The 24,591-nt window shown below is 40.5% G+C and overlaps 2 protein-coding genes and 1 long non-coding RNA gene across 5 annotated transcripts in view; all 3 read right to left on the reverse strand.

Moving 5' to 3' along the window:
• Positions 1-934: 934 nt before the first annotated feature.
• On the reverse strand, positions 935-11,697 carry LOC129354478 (uncharacterized). The gene is made up of 6 exons (XR_008605153.1): positions 11,448-11,697; positions 10,795-10,881; positions 7,979-8,157; positions 2,494-2,588; positions 1,157-1,352; positions 935-1,012 (listed from the first exon to the last, which is right to left on the reverse strand). It is a non-coding gene; the product is annotated as an uncharacterized LOC129354478 (long non-coding RNA).
• Positions 3,627-6,687, reverse strand: LOC129354477 (claudin-20-like). Its single transcript, XM_055023929.1, has one exon. It carries the CDS (start codon positions 6,384-6,386, stop codon positions 5,616-5,618), a length of 771 nt encoding a protein of 256 aa, XP_054879904.1. The 5' UTR covers positions 6,387-6,687; the 3' UTR covers positions 3,627-5,615.
• A 500-nt stretch (positions 11,698-12,197) lies between the features above and the next one.
• The window catches only part of LOC129354502 (rho guanine nucleotide exchange factor TIAM2), a 36,341-nt gene continuing 23,947 nt past the window's right edge, over positions 12,198-24,591 (reverse strand). For all 3 annotated transcript variants that reach the window (XM_055023958.1, XM_055023959.1, XM_055023960.1), the window contains 17 exons: positions 23,097-23,159; positions 21,432-21,497; positions 21,139-21,217; positions 20,415-20,504; positions 19,325-19,543; positions 18,974-19,035; positions 16,338-16,526; positions 16,164-16,232; positions 15,959-16,084; positions 15,683-15,791; positions 15,405-15,584; positions 15,037-15,155; positions 14,846-14,954; positions 14,714-14,769; positions 14,546-14,636; positions 14,386-14,473; positions 12,198-14,054 (listed from right to left, as the gene is read on the reverse strand). In XM_055023958.1, coding sequence (XP_054879933.1) covers positions 13,532-14,054; positions 14,386-14,473; positions 14,546-14,636; positions 14,714-14,769; positions 14,846-14,954; positions 15,037-15,155; positions 15,405-15,584; positions 15,683-15,791; positions 15,959-16,084; positions 16,164-16,232; positions 16,338-16,526; positions 18,974-19,035; positions 19,325-19,543; positions 20,415-20,504; positions 21,139-21,217; positions 21,432-21,497; positions 23,097-23,159 — 2,238 coding nt within the window. In that variant the 3' untranslated portion in view covers positions 12,198-13,531. The remainder of the gene's footprint in view (positions 14,055-14,385; positions 14,474-14,545; positions 14,637-14,713; positions 14,770-14,845; positions 14,955-15,036; positions 15,156-15,404; positions 15,585-15,682; positions 15,792-15,958; positions 16,085-16,163; positions 16,233-16,337; positions 16,527-18,973; positions 19,036-19,324; positions 19,544-20,414; positions 20,505-21,138; positions 21,218-21,431; positions 21,498-23,096; positions 23,160-24,591) is intronic.

Consider the following 24,591-nt stretch of genomic DNA (forward strand, 5'->3'; position numbering starts at 1 on the left):
TAATGCAGAATTATGGATTCTAATTAAAAATTTTTTTTTTTAAATTTGTTTAGCTCCTGACTTGAATCCAATTATTTTTCCACTTTAAACCTTCTCTAGGTTTAACCAAAGCTTCCAAAACTGTCAAAGCAGTCATAGAACAAAAAACAACTCAATTTTATGATCCAACACCAGAGGCATAATCGTCAGGTATTTCATAATGCCATGACATCTGACAATGAATCTTTAGCTTTGTGTGCTGTGATGATCCCTCCTGTCCAGTAGGTGTCTCCAGTCCACTATTTGTTCTTTTCAGGAAGCAGATAGATGGGCTGTTAATTAAACGCTGTTATATACTGACATCCACTCAATCATTGGCTGCTTGATTGGCCTCCGGACCAGACCGGAACAGATAGCATTAGTCCGTGGTTCTCCCGAAGCGTATTCTGGACAGAATAAATTATTGTTTCTATGGTTCTGCTTGTCTGTCTCCCATTTTAGTCATTGCCTATGAGTGGGGCGTGACAGTGCATTAATATTACAAAGGCTGTCATCTTAGTGTAACAACATGTTGCAGACAGTTGCAAAGCATTTAAAGAAATTAAAGCTTTGTTTTACATTCAAGAAAAAGTTTTGCATTAACACTTAATATGCAGCCATTCTTAGAGCAATTTACACAGACTTAAACGTTCAAACATATTTCGGATGGAGGAAATTCATGTCTCCACATCTTCTCTTAGCAGATGTTCCCAGCTGGCATTGATGACACAAACCAGGATGTGAACTGTCATTGGAATCTGGAGAACCACTGTAATGTTCAGCACTTTTGGACAAACTGCATTCAGGATTGAACTAAGAGGTTAAAAAATAAGCCATTAGTCTGAAAGATTTCAGTTTGTATTTCTTTGACTCTGAAAACTGCAACAGAAATGTTACCGTGTAAACATCTCTGATGTTTCGCTTCATTGCCTTTTTCACATCTTTCTCCTGAGCTCTTCTGGTTCTCCTGCTGTCGGTCCTCAGGCTCATCATGCTTTTTAACACAAAAAGGGTAAAAATTTGTTCTCATTTCCTATAGAAATACTGTAGCTTATGTACTGCAAACCATAACATCATGATTTCAAGGTAAAACATTCAGGTTTTAATTAAAAATGATGACACCTCACTTTCTTTTTACCTGTTTAGTGAATCTGTCTTCAGCTGGATTATTAACAAGAGCGATGGTAGTCACGCTCCCCTGCAGGATGCTGCTGACAGAGTTAATGAAGCTGGATTTTCCAGCTCCAGTCAGTCCATGAAGAAGAATCCTGAGCTGCTGATCTTCAGCCTGAAGTCTGTAATTGTTCACAAACTGCAGGTCCGACTGTTTGTTTCTGCTCAGAAAAAACAAAACATTATTTACTGGCCTCAGTGTGGGATTTAGTGACATCTGCAAATGAAAAAGTATAATACAACTGGCTTTACCTCCCAAATGAGCCCTGTCAATCAATTATCAAAATTTAAAACTAAATTAAAATAACATCAAAAACTTTGACAAAGCATTAAGGTTCTCAAGTTTTCCGCCAAGGCTTATGGAGATCAAAGCAGAAAAATGTTCAAAGAATCACAAAGCACTTAATAATTTTCCATATATTGTAAATCTTTGCTTTACTGGAAACATGAGCATTGAGTTAAGCTTGCTGTTTTTGGTCTGGAAGGTGAAAATCCCATAACTTCAACTCAAAGCAGATGTTTCAGTTCATGTGTACAAAAATCTATTTCTAAACATCTTAGAAATGTTTTCAGTCACGAGTCAGAGGTTAAAGCAAGCGAGAACAGAAACAACTAGCAGTGAAACTACAGGTAATTTAATCAACTTTTGTTTGAAAAGTTTGAAACAGATTAATGTATGAAATGTAATAGTTCAGTAGAACCTGTCACTGTGAAACAGTATGATATTAATATGTCACACTTTCATGTTTCACCATCAACTGATGTTGTGAATCTAATTTCACTGTGGAGGAAGTTTGATTCGTCTACTTTGAGAATTGTTTTAGTTCAGCCATATTGAAAGGTTTTCATGAATGTTCAACACTTTTCTTTACTTCAAATTTATAAATTCAGGTTTTTGTTTTCTTCTTTTTACCAAAATGCAATTTAAAGCAACTTAAATGTTTTGCGCCAGAAAGTTTGGCAACATACAAAAGACATGAAATGAATGAAACTCGGACGAAGAATTTAAATTTTAAAAATGTTGGCTTTTAAGTATTTTTTAAAATTGTAACGAACTAAAATAATATTAATGTAATAATATTCCTTTGATAGCAGTAATTTCTCAGGAACAACCTTGTTTTGTTTTGCACAGTTATAATTACACAAATCAGGTTTCACTTCAAAATCTATTTTACATTAAATCATCTGATAATCTGATGTAATGTTCCTTAATTTGGATGATTCCAAATTATGATAATTCCTAAGTGTGCAGATCTGCAGTCCCAAACTAAATGTCTTTCATTTCCATTGCAGACTGCCTACCATACTCTGGCGAACAGCCGGGGAAGAAGTCGACCAGTTCGTCTGACGGATCGGCTCGTCATCAATCACAGATCGATCCAACGAAAAAACCTGACCTGTTATCAAAACAGTCAGAAAACACATCGAGTTTTCTAAGAACAGGTTTAAATCCTTGCAAACACTTTCTGCTCTAGAACAGAAATGTACAAACTTCTGGTACCAGACGGGTTCTGCAGAGATTTACACCTGCTGTGGAACCAAATATTATTGATATTTATTTCAATTTGAGCAAATGAGGCTGTGTGAGTGCATGAAAATGCTGAGTCAGGTGTTTTGATATCATTTCAAACCCAACATTTTGCACCTGATAAGAAACTCGACTTTCAGTTCAATATTGAGCTTCTGCTGCTAGTTTATTTAAGACATCAAAGATTATTTATTTGAGTTAATTTGGCTCTTCAGGGAGTAAAATATAAAATATCTGATCTGTGGAGACAGTTGATCATAGCTCAAACCTGCAGCTAATTAAATATTAGAGGAAGCGCTCAGCTTTTAATTTGGCTTTGGGGGGTTGGGAGAATCAACGCCTCCTGAGCTAATTAAATGTTTTAAACCTCGGCTCATTAAAGTTGTTCGTCCATCAAAGCGAGAAAAGAGGAGAAATGTGAATCCAGCAGCAGCTGCAGAGGCTCAGAAACCATTCTGTTGATGCAGAGTTGGATTTTTTCCAGCTTTTCAGCCCAGTTTTCCCACATCTACTGATGGTGAAACGTGAAATGCTTCTGCAGTGCTGACGACTGTTTTCTGTTCTGCAGCTCTGATGCGTTTCCTGAGAGGCAGAGTGGGCGATCAGCTCAGCAGCCTCGTCTTGGCAGCAGTGATTGACGGTTCAGTCAGGCTGCAGGACGCGGAGCCCACTGAGTGCGTGTGACACTGTGGGGGCTCCAGGTCCATTGTGTCCTCCTGGTTTGGCTGCAGCTGGGAGGCGGAGGGGCGATGTGCAACCAACCGAGGTGAGGAGATAATGGGAAGCAAAGAGCATCATTACCTCTCTCCTCCCCCATTTAACCCAGAAGAAAAGATGAAGTGGATGTCGTTTGACGTTCTGGATGTGGAAAATAATTCACAACAATGCAGCATCTAAGAAGCTCAACATATTTTATTGCTTCTCATACAAGCGAGTACAGCTGAAGCAGAAAGTGAAGGATTTCTAGAAATTATTGATGAGATCAGAGCAAATCCAAAGCAGACATGGTGAAGAAGGCAGCAGCAGCGTTCAATAAAAATTCAACACACATTCAGTTGCTGTGATTTTCTCAGCAGTCATTAAAAAAGAAAAGAGGCCATCAAAGCAATTTCCAGCTAATCTCCTGGAAGAGAGATTGATTGCTCCCCAATCTCCAGAAACAGACCGACTGTCCAAGGCAGGTGTTGGTTTGTGAAATTTACCTTTTCACAAATTAATAAAGAAAAATCTGCATCTAACTGCTTACTGGCTGTTTTTCACAATGACTTTCTCACCCAGTTTCTGCTCAAAGTGAGAAAAAACAAGAATCTAAAGACTTTCCTAAACAGTTATTTGTGGAAAAAATAAAATGGTTCCAGTTAGACTTTACATTGTTTTCAATGAACTTCAAGTGTCGGCTGTAGAATTTAGAAACAGAAGAAAAACAAAGAACAGATGAGCTAGAAACAATCTGGAAAGGTTGCTAGCCTAACACCGCTTAGCCGCATGTATTTTGATGCCCTTATCGCCACCTAGTGGGGTTTTCAAATCATCTGCACTTTAACATAATCAACTGTAACAAATTAATTATTCAGTGATGGTCAAAATCTGGAGAAACAGAGATATTTTCTCTCTGGTAACCTGTGAAGGATGTTACAGTACGAAGATAAAAAAACATAAAATTATGAGAATAAAGTCGTATCAAAGTCAAGATAAAATGATATTCTAACTTTATTCTGGTTTGTTTTGACTTTACTACAGCTTTATTCTCATAATGTTATGAGTTTATTTTTGCTAGACTACAAGTTTATTCTTGTAATATTTTGATAATATTATAACTTTTCTCACATAAAACCATAAGTTTATCCCGCACAAGTTCATTCTTATAAAACAATTACTTTACTCTTGTAATTTTAAGTTTCTTAGCATGATCCTTGGTATGCTGTCAAAAATGTGACAAATGTGGACAAATTTTTAAAAACCTCAATTTTTTTTTTTTTTTTTTGCTAAAAAAATAATTGTGGGAAAATCAGATTGGTATTGGCACATTTTCTTAATTTTCTTGGATTTTTTTCTCTGTTTCTGCAGAATCTGCAAGAATAAAAGTAAATATGATTGAAATGAAACCTCGACAAATTTGACAATAGGGAAACAATATTTTACTTCATTTATCATGATCTACTGGATGGAGTTTTTGTGCAGAGATGAATCATGCATGATGAACCTTTACATCCTTTTCTTTTGATCTGTCTGCATTTTTTCCTCAGCAGAATAAAAAATATTTTAAAAAACTTTAGGTTTGCTTTCTTAACTTTCCAGTTTTCATCTGCAGCCTGTTCAGTCATTTTTTGTTATTCACTCTGCAGGTCATAAAGGAAACAAATTACTTTATTTTTTTTGGATTTAGAATGAAACTTTTTTTTTCATGCATTGCAAGAAAAAACAGCACAAAAATAAAAAAGTGTTGCCTGTAATGTTGCATTGGGGCCCCGTCCCCAGAAATGTTGGTTGCAGCCCTGTTGGAGCGTTAGTTCCATCTGAAGGCAGAACATTGGCTGGAATAAAATGGCTTTTTGGTTTCAGTTTGAGCTGAAACGTTTTTTTGTCTTCAGGTTTTTGGTTTCAGTGAAGCTGCAGCGGTCGGGTTTTAAAGGTTTTCAGACGTTTGTGGCTCTGAGGTTCGTTTTTTAGAGTCCTGCTCTGCTTCTGAGGCATTCAGCTGAATCTACAATCTGTCATTTACAACATTTAGTAATTATCCCCTTCTCACACACACACACACACACACACACACACACACACACACACACACACACACACACACACACACACACACACACACACACACACACACACACACACACACACCTCCCCCAGTTCAGGCGCCTGGACGCCACATTTCCCGTCCGCCGGAGCGTCAGACATACTCCTGCAGGCTGTAGTTGTCCTTCAGGTCTTTCTGTGGGAATTTCTGCCGGTCCAGAACCGTTTTCTCCTGCCTCACCTCATCCGTCTGCAGCCGCACGCTTTTCTTCTTCTTCTGTTTGGGTTCCACTTTCGGCTCCTGCCTCCTTTCCAGTCGGATCGAGTCGGAGTTTGAGACGCTGTCCGGGCCGGCGGACCCGCTTCCCGGACAGGACAGACAGAAGATGACTCCTCCGGCCAGCAGGAACCCGGCGGCGATGAAGGTGACGCAGAGCGCGCCGCCGGGCTGGTACTTGCTGCTGTCCGGCAGGTCGGTGGTCAGGAAGGCGGTGATGACCTCGTTGGTGAAGAGCGCCGCCGGAACCAGGCAGAGCAGGCTGGCCAGGACGAAGCAGCCGCCCGCCGCCATCGCCGTGTGGCCCTTCGCCCGCTGGCTGCCCCCCCACCGAGTGCATTTGAGTCCCAGCGAGGCGAGACAGAGTCCAAACGCCGCCACCATGCAGCACAGAACCATGCCGGCCCGCATCATCTGCAGCGACGGCGGCAGCGACAGCACCGAGTCCTTCATGGTGCAGCTGAAGACGCCGGAGCTGTACCACACGCAGTCCGCCCACAGACCCTGCATCTGAGAGATGGGCGTCATGATGCTGCTCCACGCGTTCACGCTCACCTTCCAGTTGGGCAGCAGCGTTGCCACGGTGGCGCCCAGGACGCCCAGCAGCGCCAGGGCGAACGCCAGGATCTGAACTGCGGCGGACAGCATGTTTTACCCCCCGGCCCCAGAACACGGGGCAGATAATTCCTCCAGCAGGGGGGGAGACGTGAGCGTGGGAGCGTGACGGACGCAGCTGAGGCTGGAAATCTGGAAGCGCCGGCTCAACGGCTCAATTGGTGATCATTGACTCCTGATTAAGTGTTCTTAAAGCGGCAGCGTCCCTCGCCGCTCCGCCGGACTGAAGCGATCCCTTTGCTCCTGATGCAGCCAAACATCTGGAAGAAGTTGAGCAGAGACGAACCTGCTCCGTCCAGCGGCGAGCGAGAGCGCAGCGTGTGGGTTCGCTGCCCCTCCACCTGCCGTCTCCTTGGAAACCGGACAGCTTCAGCCCATCCTGCAGAAGAACCGGCAGAAGAACCCGGTCCTGCTCTCCAGCCTGAAGGTCAGCGCCGCCTCTCGCCGCTTCTGGGTCGCCTCCTGCAAACCTGGGTGAAGATAAGAGCCGCCGCTGATAGCATCAGATCATCTGGGCTTCCAGAAGCGTCTTCGTCTGGTTTTGGTGATAAAGCAGAGAATCAAGGTGAAGAACCGCTGCAACGCGCTGATAAGGGTCCGCGGTCCCGCCCGTCCGCCCGCCCACCGGCGCGGCCCGGCAGCCTGTTATTACCATAATCCTGCACACACAACCTGCAAACTGTAAACACACATTTTCCTGCCGGCTTCTCTGGGAGAGAAGAAGTTTAAAGAGTCCGCAGGCGTCGGTTCTGGCTAATTGATGTTGTTGCGTTCAGGTTGAAAACTCCCAACAAAGAGGAAACAGAACCCAGACGTTTTGGTTCCCACCGCAGAGGCAGAGCTGACGTCTGTGATTGAATGCGGCCGCGTTTCACATTCTGCTGCAGCAGTTTGGGTTCGTTGTCCTTTCACAATAAGACGCTTGGATCTGCAGCAGCAGCGACGACGCAGCGACCGACCGGATCCGTTTGGACAGGAAAACGGTTTCACCTGATCGGGACGGGATCAACGGGGCGGAGAAACTACAAACCTGGACTTCTGGTAAAATAATCCAATGAATTAAAACAGAAAAAAACTAAATACTAATTTAAGTTCTGCTGAATTTAATGAAAATATTTTTTTTTTATTGCAATGTTCACCAAAATTTATTTTTACTGCAGCCATCTAACATTTTTTAGACATTTAAATTTTTTTCATTATTTTTGTGATAGAAAACATTTTTTAAATTTTTCTCTTCCTGTTTTATATAAACAGCCTGAAAGGCAGATTTCAGGACCATTAATCAGAAATACAAACATTTTTATAGGGAGTTGCTTTGTTAACAGAAAACAAACATTTTATTTGTACTCTTTATTACTGATAACATTTTATTTTTGATTAATTTTTTAATGGTTTATTAAATAATCTGATAACAAAAACCTAATGCTTTTATTTTACTTGTACTGATAAATCAGACAGTGAAATTTTTCTTTCTTTCACTGTTTATTCTAAGAGAATATGAGGTAATTCATGCTGTGTATTTCATATGTTTATCTTTTTAAATTAATTAGTTGTTTTAATATTTTATTGCATTTATTCGTCTCTCGTTTTACCGTTATGTTTGTGTTCATTAATTTATTCCTGACCTGTCAGAATGAGTGATTCCGGCGCCGCGGGCCGCACCGCCGTGTGGAAGCAGCAGTTTGATGTTGGTCCCACATCTGAACAGAATGTTTTAACCTCCGCCTGCTTCGTGTCGCGGCGAGGCGCCGCTCCATTACAGCGGCTCTCTGGAGGTTTGAGCGGACGCCTGCAGGCCTTCGCGCTGCAGAAAACACACAGAGGACAAACTCTCATTTCTCCACCGCTCCCTCATTCATCCTCCATTCAGTTTATTTCAGAGCAGCAAAACTCTGCTGCTTGTTTGGCCTTCAGTCTGAAGCTGGTCGACTTTATTGGTTTCATTTTTCTGGTTGTTTGGAAAAAGCATTTAATGGAACTGATTCTTTTACAGGTGATGCTCAGGCCTGATAAGGAGATATTACGCAGGACTTTTAAAGTTTTCATACTTTTTTCCTTTAAATGAGGATTTTCAGTGTTTAATGTGAATTATTGGTTTATTTCTTATTTCCTGTATTTTACCAACCGGTTTAGTTTTTCTAACCTATACTTTGTTGTTCCTGTAGAATTTTTATTTTATTGATCGCTAAGGAAAAATTGGCATTTTGTTGACAAACTATTCCCACATAAAGAATTGCATTTTAGCAGATATAAATATAAATGTAAGTAGTGTAAAAATTATAATAATATACAGATCAGTGTAAAATCAGAAATGACTTAATATGACCTAAATAGAAATAAATACAATTTACATGCATGTAAATTTGTGATTTAGCATCAATTATTTAGCATTTACTTTCAGAAGAATTTTAATTAATCATTATTTTAGTTTTTATTTTATGCATATTTTTTTTCATGCACTGTTTTTTGTAGATCTGATCCATTCATAACTGCTGATTGTTTCACATAAAAATAGATTCTGTATTTTTAAATAACTATTTTCTTGTCTTTTATGCAAAAACATTTTTTGTTGATATTTAAAATTATACTTTTTTTTATCTGATGATATTTAATTCCTTCTGTAATGATTTCTTTATGTGTTTCTCCTGCTTGCATTAATATTTATTACCTTTCCTCATTTTGTTGAAATATTTTAAATATGTTTTAAATATATTTTTGGACAAAAAATTATTTCTTCCTGTGTGTCTTTAGTTTTCTCACATTTTTATTTTATTTTAAATTAGTTTTACTGAATGATTTTACAGTTTTTGTAATATTTTCAAGAAAAATATGCTCACAATAATTAAGATTTCAATGTCTTTTACAGATTATTTGTTTTACTTTGTGTGATTTTAATCAAACTATAAATTTGTTTTAGTGCATTGAATAAATATCTACTTTGTGTTGACATCTAAATATTGTTTTCATTTTTCACATAAGGTAAAATCATCACCGAATCACCAGAAAATGTGTTAATTTGATGAATATCTGGAAAAATAAATTAGTTTTGGAAAAAAAGCTTCAATAAAAAAGTTTAAATAAATGATCAGCTTTGACATTTTTAAAATTAAACCAATCAGAACCTAAAACATGCCAGATTTTTCCTCATACAGGACGGCGGCTGTGATTCCTGGATCTGAAATCCATTATGACTGAAATTAGCTTCGGATTAAAGGCGACAGTTTGACCTCTGACCCATGTAATTATAGTCTGGAGAAGAATCAAACCATCTGGAAGAAAGAAAACCCCCTGGAGGCTTCAATAGACATCAGTTAACAGCCAGACAGGGATGTAAATGAAAAGCCTTATCTGAGCCACACACACACACACACACACACACACACACACACACACGCTGAGTGGTTTGGATATAAATCTGGAAATGCGGCACAACATAAGGTAAAAAGGGTTTAGATCAAAAAATGTGTTTTTAAATGAATATATTAAAGATGTTTGAATTAATTTCTGTGTATTTTCTATTCACTGAATTAGAGAATACATCCGGATGAAGCTTGTTTTTCAGATTAAAAGCTCCTTTAGAAAACAACAACCTCTAAGTAAGTGAATTAAATGACTCAATTAGCTCTTCATTATCCTGTCAAGTTCAGGAAAGTTCTGTTAACGAGACAATTTATTTGATCCATGTGTGTTAGAGGAGGAATGCTTCTAAAAGTGGCAGTACAATTGGCTTGGAGGACACTCCCGTTTTATTACTTAATCTGAGGATAAAGTAATAAGACAACTTAGTTTTGGAGTTTAATAATTTTAATAGTTTAATTTTGATTAATTTATTACATACATTTTAACACATAAAAAAGTTTAACCTCATTAATTTGTTTTAGAAAAAAAAAAAGACAAAAATCTCAAGCTGGAACCTTTGTACTCATATGTTTCCAGTACACGTATAAACTTGACACACAAGCAACATCCGCTAAAATGATATGTGATGCTCGCAAAGACTATTGTTGTATTCAAGTTGTGCTAAAAGTAGTTAGCCTCTCAGTAAAGCTATTAGAACCTAAAATAGCATCTCAATGCGAAAAATGTAGCAGTAGCACAGACAACCTGAATGCTAATGTTAGCATCCCTTTGATAGAAAAACGTTTTAACCAATCTGATGGTTGAAGAACCAGGATAATAACTTAAAAATCAATAAATATATTTGTTGTTGAGCTCACAAATCAGGTTATTCAATAATTTAGCAGTAAAATGGGTTTTTGAGTTGAAATTGTTTATTTTGTTGATACATGGATTTCAATTAAATTAATTCCAATTAATTAATCACAGACTTCACAATTAATGCTATGAAAAAATTTTAATGGAGTTGCACCATTAATAATAGAAAAATATATTACAAACAATAAGGTTTGTAATTCACTCTGAAATTAACTAAATTACTCACCTTAACAGCATGTTGAGTGTAAACATCTCTGGAAGTGGAGAACAATCAGCTGAAGTCCAAATCCAATCCACCAGAACTCTGCAGATCCTATGAAATGCAAGTCAGTGAGGTGGAATTTTCCCAACAACTTCTTATGCTGCATTCAGGTACAGCTGGGACATTAGGCTGAAATGCCAAATTATTTCAACATATTGTATTCTCAAATACGGGCAATTAAAAACTCATTACGTGGAGGCAGCATGACGAAAGCATACCTGTTGGTTGACCACACCCTGGGGAGCCCAAAGTCGGTAAAGTTGACCTTCGAGCAAACGGCCCACAAAGGCATCCCAGTGACCCCTGCCGTTCTCTGAACGCCCCCCAGGGGGCGGTACAGCCCCATTGAGAAACGCTAAAATAGACTAATGGACTTCCGACAGAATACTGCCCTGAAATGTTTAATTTGATCAAATTGCCTAAATTCACGCCACATGAACCACGAGCCGCGATTCTCCTTTACTGGAGGCCATTTAAAGTGCAGCTGCTCCCAGTTAAGCTAGCAGTGACGGGTGGGACATTCTCTCTGTGGTCACTGAGAATTAAACACCTTCACCATCAAATGTTTCATAGCATCTCACTGATCTTACTTAAAGGTGAAAGTCAATTAATCTTACCTTGTGAAAGACTTTTGCTGCAAATCCGCGAATACAACCAACAGCTGCTATCCGTCGCCATCTTCTTTCCTCGGTTTAATGTAAAGTTACGTTTTGTTTGCATCTCTGTTTGTGGCGCCAGCCGCGCAGTACCCGGTGACCATTAAACAGAGAAATAATCGAAATGAAAGCGATAAAAAGCGACCAACTGACTGTTATTTGACAAGGAGCTAATAGCTTACAGGAGCTAACAGCGGCTGGTTGTTCTAAACATGGCGGCTGGGCTGGGATGACGTAACGTGCAAAGCGCCAACATGGCGCCCAGTGCAACATGAAGCAACGAGACCACGAAAAGCTTTAGAAATAAGAGTGTTTTGATCATCTAATGCTAGAATAAAATACAACTAAGAATATTAAACATTTTTTTCAAGAAAAAAAAGAGCCAATATTTTACTTCATCCAAAATCCAAGCATGTCCAACACCTGATGGAGTGTCCAGCAATTATCAATGGAAAATGGAAGGACAAAGTTTCAGTGTTTCAATCGATTGAAAAGAAAATGAAATAAAAGAAAAACAATTTGATTGTTTTTCTTTGGCAAGTTTGTTTTCTCAGCAGCAAGTTACTGTTACCTCCATTCAAAACAATAAATGAAACGTTGAGAAATGTTGGCATCAAGTCAGTTTTATAAAATATTCTGCATTTTATCAGTGTTTAACAGCACCTCATCATTGACAGAAGCAAATATTTAAGAAAATAAATTACCAAAAACTGAGATTCTCAATTTTTCATTTAATAATGAAACAGTTGTCTTTCAATAGAAATAAACATTATAAAAAAACAATATAAATAGAGATGGTGACAGACGTACAAAAGGCTTTAATATGAAGCAGCGGCTCTGGATTTTTATCCAGAAACTGCTTTTGTCAAATAAAAATATTTACAACTGGAGCTGAAGCTGCACATAGACGGATATTTACAACAGAATTTATAAAATATAAAAAAATATTCAGGATCCAAACATCAACATTCGGCTGGTTTCACTTGGTGATTCTTTTCAGACATTTAGGAGATATAAAAATGGAAAATCAAAGTTTTCCAGTGACCAAGCTTCTCTTCAGCTCTTTATAAATGCGACAAACTGAAAAATAAATAAATCTGAGTAAAAGACAGAAATGTTTCCATGGTTTCCAGTTTGTCTCTTCTGGTTTATGTGTTTTCATATGAATAAGAGAGAAAAAATGTCTGAAACAGAATAAAAATATTATTTATTCGGTTTTAGACTTCCTGCTGGTGCCGGTTTGTTGGATCTCAAAGGTTCTGCTCCCAGACAACAGTTCAGGAAATTAATTTAAATAAAGTATAGAAAACTTATTAAAAAATATATTTCCACCCTTTAAATTAATACAAAATTATCAAAGAAAAATACCTAAAATACTTTGAATTTTAAAGTCAGTTTTTGACAAAACTAAACAAATATTTTATGAATAAATTATTTTACATGAAAAACTGACTATAGCTCTAAAACGTAAATAACTTACAAAAACGTCCAAATAATATAGTGATATTTTACAAACTAAAAATGTAATTTTCACAAATATACTTTTGTCATCTGAGAAAAAAATGTCTGAGACAAAAACTGGAGCTAAAACCAGACACATCAGTTTTTAGACAGTTTCTGTTTTTCATGATGAAAACATTAAAAGAAATTCAGCTTAAAATCCGTATTCTCTGTTTTCTCTCCATTTTTCCACATTGAAGGGAAGAAACTCCAGATTCAGATCCGGTTTAAAAGAAATTCCTCGTCTGTTAATTCAGGACTTTGTTGAGCTCCAGCGTCTGGAAACGTCTGCTGGTTTAATCAGCTGGAGGCGTTTCTATAGCAGCCAATCAGGACCTGAGTGAAGTTGGTTTTTGCTGCAAAAACACGACAAGAACATAAAATCTTACAAAGAAATTTTAATCTAATTTACTAAGATACTTGCTCTAGAAGCAAGACCAAAAATATTTGATAGGATTGAGAGTTTTTGCAGCAGAAACATTTAATTTGATGAAGGTGGAGGCTCCAACTTCCCTCAGGTCCAATCAGAAGACAGAGATGAAGGTTCAAGTCAGCAGGTTAATGTTGTCCGTTTGGATCGCCAGCACCGGGTCGTAGAAGCAGTCTTCGTTGATCATGGACGTCATGCTCTGAATGCTGAAGTCTCTCCCCACAAAGCTGCTGAAGTCCAATCCATCCCCGGCTGCACCCCGCTGCAGGCTGGAGGTCCGCCTCCTGTCCTCGTCCAGGCGCTGCGCCGCTCCTTGGTCCTCCTCAGAGAAGTTGAGGCGCTGCAGCTGCGCCTCCAGCTCTCCGGTCAGGGAGCAGAGTCTGGGCCTCATCCCGGAGGAGGCGGCGTGGGTCGGCAGCGGCGGCTCGGAGCAGGTTTCCTCCAGGGCGCCGCAGCGCTCCGTCGGCGGATGAGGAGCGGTTCTCTGGAGGTCGGCGCGGCCGGGTCTGGGCCTCCTCCTCCAGGTGGCGCTCCTCTCGGCGGCGGATGGCCGGGTTCTCCTCAGGGAGCCGCTAGCAGCTTGGTCTTTGAGAAGGGAGCCGAGAGCGCGGAGCAAAGCGGCCTTCGCCTCCAGATCACTGAAACACAAACAGCAGAGTCATTGAACCAGTTCTCCTCTAGAGACCCAGTTCTTCATTGGACTAAAGGTTCTGGACCGGTTCTGTTCAGGGACCCTGCAGCATGGACTGGTCTGGAAGACCTTTCTACTTTCTTGGTTTTCTTTAGTAAGGTAATCAATCCATCCATCCAAGTTTGTGTTCAGTGGAGTTAAAAACTTGAATAAATATTTTCTTTCAAACTCAACAACGTCTAACTAACCTCTGCAGAGAGAAATAAACCCTGGATTCAGTCCTGGTTCTGGATACCCCCTTCACCAGCCCATAGAGTATTTCCTCATAAAGTTGGTACCTGCTGCACAGCTGGAAGACAGTCTCTGGTCGACCCTCGACCTCCGACCTCCTGTGAACCAGCTCCCACACACCCGGGTCCTCTGAACCTGCAGACATCCCACCGAGTCATTCAACCGAACATCCCGGCCAACACCAACCCGCCGCTGACGCCCACTGACCTGGGATGTTGGCCGGCCGGAGCTGAAGCGCTGAAACTGGGATCAGCCAACGGAACCTGAAGGGGTTCAGATCGGCTGAGCGGGAACTGGTCTGCAGCAGGACACAGACCGAAACAAGTTTTAACTCCGGTGGGATTTGAGAACTGAAACACAAGTAGGAGGACTGACCATTCTCTTCTTCATCTTGTTCTCACGATGAACCAGGATGACGGCTCGCTTGAACACTGAGGAGAGCAGCGCGGTGTTAATTACGGCCTTCAGACGGAAGCTAAACTGCAGAAGAGGCGAGTTTGAACCAACCGAACAGCGTGAGCTCAGGCTCCTTCCTCAGTCGCCGCAGACACGGCAGAGGGTTCAACCAGACCACCGGCGAGTGGACCAGGAACTCCCCCATCGAGATCTCTGTGACCTGTGGAGAGACGGCATGAGGTCACAGCGTCCAGCAGGTCCAAACCGTTCACCTGTTGGTTGTTTACCTGTTGGTTGTTTACCTGTTTGTCAGCGCCGGTCTGCTCGGCTGCCAGCTGGTCAAACACGCAGCCGTAATCCTCATAGATCTTCTGCATCTCGTTGATGTGACTCGCTACCTTCTCCATCGCTCTCAGCGCCTCTGAGTGGACAGAAGAGGAAGTACAGGCAGTAAGAAAATGTGACTTCTACCTGCCAGGTGTGAAACGAGTCAAATTTATTAGCATAGCACAATTCAGCAACACCAGCAAACAAAGAAATCCCTGTTTTTATGTCAGACTGGAACCCTGTTAGGTGTGTGTGTTACCTGTCAGGTGTGTGTGTTACCTGTCAGGTGTGTGTGTGTGTTACCTGTTAGGTGTGTGTGTTACCTGTCAGGTGTGTGTGTTACCTGTCAGGTGTGTGTGTTCGGGGCTCTCAGCGTCAGTCAGAGACACCAGCTCCCTCAGCAGCAGTGGATACTTCAGGACCCTCTGAACAGGTTTGATCAGGTACGACTCCAGAGAAGACGAGTGCTGATTGGTCGGATTCCTCGTCTCCAGGAAGTGCTTGAAGGCTGCGTCTGTTTTTGCTGCATCACAGAAGCGTCTGTTAGGTTTGTCATGCTCTAAAGTTTGATCAGATCAGACAGAAACTAGAAAAAGTGAATGTTTAGGGTGTGATGGTCACCTCTCTCCAGAACCTTCTGGACCTTGATGTGGTTTGCACAGAATCCGCTGTAGAGCTTGAAGTGGTCGGCGTAATAAAGAAAGGATCCACCCAACGAGAAGAGGAGCATCTGAAGGAAAGAAGAAAATCAGTATAAAAACTGCTTCCTTGAAAAGATTAAGATACCTGGGCTATAAGAAAACTCTCCGACACAACTAAAAAGAAAGCAGCAGATGCTAAATTGTCTCTTCCAGCAGCTTTTTTATAGTCAGTAGGAACCTAAACTTTTCTTCTGACCTTAAACTGCTCAGGAGTTTCCAAACTGCTGAAGTCCGGACAGGAAGCGATTCTCTCCTCCAGCGTTTGGAGAAAAACTCTCTGAAAGTCCAACATCTCCGGCAGACTGCCGAACAGCGCCTCCATCTGAGGGACAGCGACACCTTCAGAACCAGAACCAGAACCTGAAAACTGACAGCGAAACCTCCATTTCCTCCGGTCTCACCTCGTCTTTACTGAGGAACGTCTCGTTCTGCAGCGGCGTCAGGTAGATTTCAAAAAGACAAACCAGATCCTTAAGGGAACCAAATGAACAAATTAGAATGAAATCAGGAAAAGACATAAGTATAAAAAGTCAAATTAAATCCTTTAATGACTTTTAAAACCTATACATTCCCACCTTGACGTAGGACTTCTCCGTGTTGACCAGCTCCTGGATGACTTTCCGCAGCCGCTGACAGACGCTCAGGTGGGCGGGGCTTGGCGGATGCAGACTTTCCTCTCTGACGTACGGGTTTCTGGGAACGTCAATGTCCGGCGCTTTGCTCTCTGGGAAGGTTTGGTACAGGGAGAAAACCTGGTCCGTGTTCTGGAAGGAGAAAGCAGAGGAACCAAGCGATGATGACCAATTACAGATACATTTCATTCACAAATAATTTACATGTCTTACGATCCTGGATGGAGCCACGATTCCAGGTTACGACATGTTGAATAAAGAGTTCAGAAAAAAGTGGCGTTCCCGCCCACAGAGACCAGTTCAGGTAAGTGAAGCAGCATTGAGTTTCTGAGCACCTCAAATCTGGAACAAACTTCTAGAAAACTGCCAAACAGCTGAAACACCGAGTTCCTTTAAATCTCGTCTCGTCACTTGTTTAAAATTGAATTTTGAACCATCATGAAGATTCACAAATTAAATATTACCGGCACCATTCTTATTATTTTTTCATAATAAACGGCATGTTTTAGTTTTGACCTTCAACTTTCACATAACTGCAATTAGAGGATGTGTTTTCCACAGCCCCACCTGAAGGACAGAGGGAACATTTTACCATAAACCCCAGAAACCAGAAACCTCCATTAAAACCTGGATGAACGTTTCAGTGATTCAGACACTGAGCAGAGAAGAAAGGCAGTAAAATCTTCCAACCAGAGCTGGACTGAAAGCAGGTTCTGCACCTCGTTCATCATCATAATCTGCCCTGTCAGTTTCCATTAAACGGCCGGCGGCCCGGTCGCTCTGCCGAGCTTTTAATAACAACCAAGGACGAGCCGGAGCGCTGTGACTGCCAGGAAGGAGACCTCTCTCCAGGAATCTGTGATCCCGCTCAGGAATCCTCCTCAGAAATGTCCCTGAATCTGGTGTCAAAACAAAACATCTGATCTGCAGAGGAACGTCTGCAGGACAAAAGAACCAATATGAAACCCAACTTTGAACATAAACACTCATTAAAGGCTGAAGAAAAGCTGGAAAAGAAACGATGCTAAACGGCCCAGCAGCTCAGATCATCACAGCAGATCCGGCAAAACCCTCATTGCTCTGTTAGACGAGCAAAATGTGATCAGTTTCAATTCTTATCCACAGACAGTAAGCAAAAAAGAAAAGCCATGAAATCAGAGTATTACATTTTATGGAGCTAAATTAGAGCCATAAAATGAAACTGGAAAAATATTTTGAAAGTGAAAAAAAAAACTCCACAAACCTCCGAAGCAACTTTTCTTGAAGAGTTTTTGGAATTGGATGCGATCTGGGAAATGTCCAAACCGACTGAAAGGGCGGCACAAATTTACTGCCACCATATTTTTTCCATTGAGATTTTTGTCTCAAAAATCTTACAGCTTATATCAGGGATGCATTTTATTTTTCAAAATTTTTTCTAAACAAATCACAATCTGCACCAAATTACATCAAATTTGTCTTCATTTTCCCATAACATTAAGTTTTCCATGGGACTGGGAGTTCTGGGCTGAGTGTCAGTGAACCAGTCAGATCCACAGAAGCTTTTTTGGTTTCTGTAGTTTCCGGAGTTCAGTCCGATCTAATGAGATCAAAGATCGATGGTTTTACCAGCAGAGCGAAACCTTCTGGAGCGCGCCGGCCCAGACAGCAGGTCGCCTCGTCCAGCAGCCCGACGCCCTCGCCGTCCTCCAGGGTGTCTGCGTCCTCCTCCGGCGGCAGCACCCAGCACAGGGCGCCCATGGTGAGGGGTCAGGGGTCGCCTCTGGGATCAACCCAGCTACTCACAAACAGCTCCTGCAGGAGGATTAGTCGGCTGCGACTTTACATACACTCCTGACGGCGTAAACCCAGATTACCGGGCCGACTGCAGGTCATGTGACTCACACTGGCAGGAAGGGGGAATTGTGGGTAAAAGATGATCGCTGCAGGTGAGTTTAAGAGGGAAGAGTCGGTTTCCGCTCATGGAGATGCTGAAGTTTGGGATGGTGAAGTTTATATTTAAATGCTGCATCAGCAAATTGTTCAGTCAGAATCTATAAACTTCAGGAGTTTATTGTGGGAAATTATTGGCTGAATTTGTGTTTCTTCCCAGAAATTTGTGCTTAAATTCAGAAATTATGGACAAGAAAAGCAAAATTTTACCTGAAAACTGAACTCTTTGAATTACTTGGTAATTTTCTGTCTCTTACTCCCATGATAGTCCCAGTCAAACCGGTGGACTCGGTTTGACTGGAGACCAAAGTTGCAACATTTGTTCCATTTCCAGCTGCTTTGTGTCAAACGAACCAAACTCTTTGAAAAACCTGTTTCCCTCCTGGCCTGTGGAGGCGCTGCAACACGAAGAATCTACACAAAAACCTCTGAAGAAGACTGAGCGCAACTTCCTTCTTCAGAAAATGTAAACAAAAATCAGTGGCATCAGATTTGAGTTTATAGTTTCTCTTGTATCTTTGGCTAAAGATCACGAGTCATGATCTGTGGTTCAGTTAAAATCTGTAGAATGAGCCGAGTTTTTATCCAATTAATCACCAGAAAAATCACTAGCAGCTGATTCAAATAGTTTACAGATTGAAGCTCACCTGTTCAGGTGATTCCTGAGGGAGTGGCATTGACAGATCACTACCAGCAGGGGGCGCAGCATCTGTAACAAACAAAGTTTAACGCACTGCATTGAATCTCACTTAACTCATCAAAAATATATCAAAATAAATGCTTCACTTCTGAAATCTGACATTGCAGAACAAAAAACAACTCAGGTTTAAAATGAATTAAAATTAATTTAAATAAAATGAGCATGCAGTGTTTTGTCATCTCTGTTGAGTACTTTGAATGTTCAATTGATATGATGGCGCCTGTCAATCAATTCAGTGGGTTTGTCGCAATTGTCACTGTTAATCTCTGCCAACGTTCTGATGTGGCTGCTGCTTTACCTGAGGTCCAGGTGTGCAGGTCGGACTGTTTGACCCAGAGGTCGGCGGGGTCAGAGGGGTCAGGCCATGTGATGGTGGGCTCCTCCGCGTCCGGCAGCTCGTCTCTCCTCAGCAGCAGGAGGAGATTCTGGTGTCTGAAGAGAGTCTGGAGGTGATCCAGGTCCAGTCTGGACACGGCCGACCCGTTCACTGCCAGCACCTCGTCTCCGGCCAGCAGGCCTGAAGCCAGAAAAACATTTAAAATAATGATTTCATTTGGTTTAATTAATATTCAACAATCAGATGATCCACATCCTGTCGTCACAAGATGAATTCATCAAACTTTTTATTTGCAGCGATGAAGTTTTGAAAAATGTGACCAGTGCCACTACATAGAAAAAAAAGATTTATGATAAAAACTATCATAAATTAATCTCAGAAAATTTCAAGAAAAAACTTGGACATTTTCTGAATTTCAAAAGTCACAACTTTTCAACTTTTGAAACTGAGAACATTTCGTAAGGCAAAACATTTAGACATTTTTTGATTAATCTCAAAAACGTTTTTTTTACTTCTCAAACTCAGAAATGTATTTATTTTTTCTTGAAAATTTTCAAGATTAATCTGAAAAGGTCAGATTTTTTTTTGCCGGGTCAGAGATGATTCTCTGATATAAGTTTTTTCTTGTCCTGATTGGTTGTTCAGTGACGTCTGCGATGTTCTCTGTGCGTAAAGTTGTAACCGTCTGCATCCATTGGTCAGGTGTGAGATTTTTCCGTCATCATTTAAAATGCTATAAAATGAAAATATTTAGATAACGTGATCCCTCGTCAGAGTGTTTGTACACATCTTCAGATGCAAATGTTCTGAGCATAAAGTCTGGAAATAGAAATATTTTGTTTGTCCGTACATATCAAAACCTGAAAAATTATTTCCAAACTGAAAATAAACTGGTGTCACAAGAGGAAGCAAAATATTTCTCTTGTTTCTTTTTATTCTTACAGTTAAAGTGGCGTTTCAACTCTTTCTGGACCCGCTAGAAAAATAAAGATCACAGTTGTGCAGCAGGGCAAAGGGCGCCCTCTGCTGGACAACCTCAGCATTGTTTTACCTCGACTGGCCGACAGGCCCAGCGGGTTGACGTCACTCACGAACACGTGACTTTTACCCGCTCCGTCCACGTGACCCGTCACCGCAAAACCTGCCATTACACCACGAGACAAAATAGATCAAACATATTGATTGCTTTTCAACGTTTTTATCTAAATTCAACATCTTTATTAAAACCTTTGGATTAATTAAAATGTTTTGTACAATTTCAGCGTAAAATAAAATATCTGAAGCTGCGATTTGAACAGCGGTGAGTGAAGGGAACAAATCTCCACCAAAATAAATTTTAGATTCATCTCAGAAAGTTTCTAGAAAAAACAAGAAAATTTTGAACTAGAAAATTAGAACATTTTAAAGAAAATTTTTTGACAAAAAACTTTTCAAAGGTTTGCCAATGTCTGGAAAAAGGAAGGCATGAATCAAAAGTAATATTTTTGAAAGTTAGAAATTTTCACTTTTCCCCAAAAAATATTTTAACTTAATCTGAAATTTTCTGAGTTTTGTAGCAAATTCTCAAATTTTGAATTTGAAAGAATTCTAATATTTTTTTCAGAAAATTTCTGAGAACTTAAAACCTTTATGGTTTTTTATAGCAAATTTTAAACTTGTTAAAGGAGAGAAATTTTCAAGATGAATTTAATTCATTTCTTCATCATAGATTTCAATCATTATCTTTTTCATACAACACAAACACAGTGAGGAAATGCATGGAGTGTTTTTCTCACCAAAGTCCTGGTGTGTGTTTGGGCGACAGACGTTCAGGCTGAAGACTCCAGCAGCTGGAGGAAGACGCTCCTCGCTCAGCTGAAGAGCAAATCAGTCCACGGTTAATCAACTCAGCATTATTATTATTATTATTTTAACTGAAAAATCCATAAAATCATCAAATAAAAAGGTGGTGATTTTATTTCTTTTTTTTTTATTGGTCAAAAGTGATTTTTCAGTCATTTTAGGAAGATGATGAAATAGGAACTAGAAAAACTTAAAGGCAGATTTTCAAACCGGACTCCGAACCCACCTGCAGTTCTTCCACATGTCCTGCAGAGGGCAGCACCTCACTTTGTTTGGACACGCAGGTCACAGTCTGAAGGCCAAAACAGACACATAATTGTTACATGTTTATTACGATCTAGTCAATTAAATGAACAGAAATTAAATTTGAAAAAAATCCACCATTTCTGGTAAAAGTGATCAAATGAGCAAAAGACATGAGGGAGGAAGAGAAGGGAAGCAGCAGAAGGAATATGAAGAGGCCAACATGAGGTTTGGGCTTAAAGAAAGGACGAGGTCATGTGGAGAAACAGGAGGGGGAGGGGGGTCATCTCAAACACTGACAAACACTCAGGGACAAAGGAATTCTGGGAAAATAAAAGACTGCGAGTTTTAATCCTCCAACACCTCCTGTGTGTCCACAGAGCAGCAGGCTGGTCTCAGACAGCTGCACAGACCAGCCCTCCATCTGTCCGTCTTTATTTACTAAACTCTGATCCACAAAGGAGGAACTGGAGACAGATGATCTGGTTCTCCTCAGAAACCTTCACAAGAACCACAATGTGATTAAGAGTTAAAGAAAACTGTTGTACTCTGTGATGTGACGTGTAAGAAAACAAAACAGGCTGAAAAATTGATGCGACAGAGGAAATAACAGCATAGGAGGCGTTAGGGTAACGTTGTGCACATGCTCTGTAGGGGTTAAGAAAAGTTAGTGATTCATGCAGCTGCGTTTTCTGAAATGGAAAATATTTTTAACAATGGGAACAATGAACTGAACATGACTGTCATTTTTATTTTACTTCGTGCGCATATATGTGTTTGAATCGCCCCAGAGTTCTCTTCAACCGAACCAGACCGAGGTTTGGGCCACAGTTTGCTTTTTTGGTCATTACATGTTCACACCTCTGCAAACGGACCAGACTTCCCAGGGAACCGGACTGGACTTCCCAATGAAAACGAACCGGACTTCCCAGGGAACCCAACTGGAGTTTCTTTGAGTTCAAAGCTGTATCACATTCATCACTGACACATTGTGGCTGAATTCAGCTCCGTTTAATATCAATAAAAACAATTAATGATAAAAACTTTTGACCAAAGTGGAGATTTGACAACAGTCCATATTTGTGCTGTTCATGGTAAAGATTTAGAGTCTGTGAAAAACAACAGGCTAATAATATTGATGACTTTGAAATGATTTCCAATCAGCACGTTTTGTGTTTTATTGACTTTATGTTCTAATAAAAAGTAGTTCAACCTGTTTATCTGTCCACAAGTGAACAATGTGGTGCCATGTTTAATTCTTAACAGGAAGTTGGTTGTTTTGAAGCAATCTGATTGGCTGACAGGTTTAGCTGTGCGCTACACTGCCCCCTGTTGGTTTGGCATGTTTAAAACAACAATCAGTGATGTATTTGTGACGGTTTATGTGGATGAAAGCTTGTTTGAAGATGATCTCTTGAGAATGATATTTATTTTTAATACAGTGGCGAAGATATTTGTTTTACACGTCCTATAGCTAGCTAGGATTCTCTAAAACAAAACAAAACAAAATAAAAATGGTTCTGAAATGGTTTTCCCAAGCTCAGCCCAATGAAGAGTTACAGGTTTATAGATTATAATTGTTTGGCTCCTGTTTGTCATTTTGAGGAGTTGATATTATGTTTCATGGTTAAGACGGTGGAAACCTTACGTCTGACCAGCAGACAGCAGGAACGGACTGAGCAGACGGCGCCGAGACGTGACGATGCAAAACCTGGAACAGAGAAACACAGAGAAAGCCCAACTCAGCTCAGATCTCCGGAGTCTGTAATTAAACTGGATTTAAAATGGTTGAATTAAAGCAGTAGGGTGAAACATGAGGGTCTGAGCAGAAATTACAGGTTTCAGAATCAATCAGGCAACAAAGAGAACATACCGTCGTCATAAATATTAGTTTTACTCAAGTAAACCCAAACTGCAGAGCTCTGATCTGCTGGACCACTCTGGGATATTTAGAAAAAAACAAAAACTAAGCTCTCAACCAGCATTTATCCAGAAATCATTTTTTATTCTGAGGACTGATTATGAGTTAAAGGGTCCTGATGTGCAAAATTCACTTTTTGCATGTTTTTGTTCGATTATTTGAACAGCTTCTAAAAACAACCCAAGAGTTTAAAACAAACCATAAAAACCCTCCAGGTGTTTTTTGGCAGAAAGTACATTTTTGGTAACCGAGCCATTTAAAAAACCTCCTCCTTGTTGAGTCACACTTTACCGTTACCTAGCAACCCACGCCGTTACCTAGCGACCCACGCCGTTACCTAGCGACCCACACCGTTACCTAGCGACCCAAGTTGAGCTCCAGCATGTTCAGTCAGCTGGTTTTGCTGCTGTATGTTCTGGACAATGGCTGCTGGAAAAGACAACTTACCATCCAGAAACCACTTACTGCATTTTTGTTGGTTGTGCAGGAGGCACTACTTCTGCTTTTCAAAGATGCGTGATTGCGTAACTGCGGATCTGTTGGCAGCCATTTTCCAGCAGCAGCTTATTTGGATTTACCAGAGGCCCTAAAACAGCTCATTCAGAACTGACCAGACTGAAATGTCCTGATCCAAGAATGATTTTGAGGAAACATGTAACATGTTTGCGTAGACCGATTCGATCCTGACCAGTTCATAACCTAACAGGCTGCTGGTCTCCAGCAGCCTGGTGGGGGCGCTGCGCTCCAGGATGTGAGTCAGACCAGATGTTTATCTCCTGCAGCTGCGATCGGCTCCTCAGATCTGTAACCCGGGAAACTTCAGCCGCTCAGTCTGATCTGAGAAACCGGCTGTTTGTCCTCCTGTTGCAGCAAAACCTTCTACTTGTTCCTACTGCGGAGTAGGATCAAGTGTCAACATCATAGTTTCATTTCTGTCTTATTTAGTTCGTATAATTCAGTTATTTATAGTTAGTTATTAGATTCTGTTGGCTGATTTTTTAAATCAATGTTATTAGTTTAATATTGTTGAGGTTTAGTTTAGTTTTTATTAGTTATCGTAGTTTTTTATAGTTTGATTAATTTTTAGTTGCAATATTAATTTATTTTATTGTATTGTGATTATATATTCATTGATTAGGTAATAAATACTCAACAGAACATTTTCAAAACACCTCTTAATATTTTTCTACTGAGAAAAGGAAATCTGGAAACATAATTTCCA

The sequence above is a fragment of the Poeciliopsis prolifica genome, unplaced genomic scaffold (genome assembly GCF_027474105.1).
Source record: "Poeciliopsis prolifica strain line A6 unplaced genomic scaffold, Auburn_PproV2 SCAFFOLD111, whole genome shotgun sequence".
Classification (NCBI taxonomy): domain Eukaryota; kingdom Metazoa; phylum Chordata; class Actinopteri; order Cyprinodontiformes; family Poeciliidae; genus Poeciliopsis; species Poeciliopsis prolifica.

Bases quoted from the DNA above. Each gene is read 5' to 3' on its own strand.
- LOC129354477 (XM_055023929.1), bottom strand. From the start codon at position 6,386: ATGCTGTCCGCCGCAGTTCAGATCCTGGCGTTCGCCCTGGCGCTGCTG.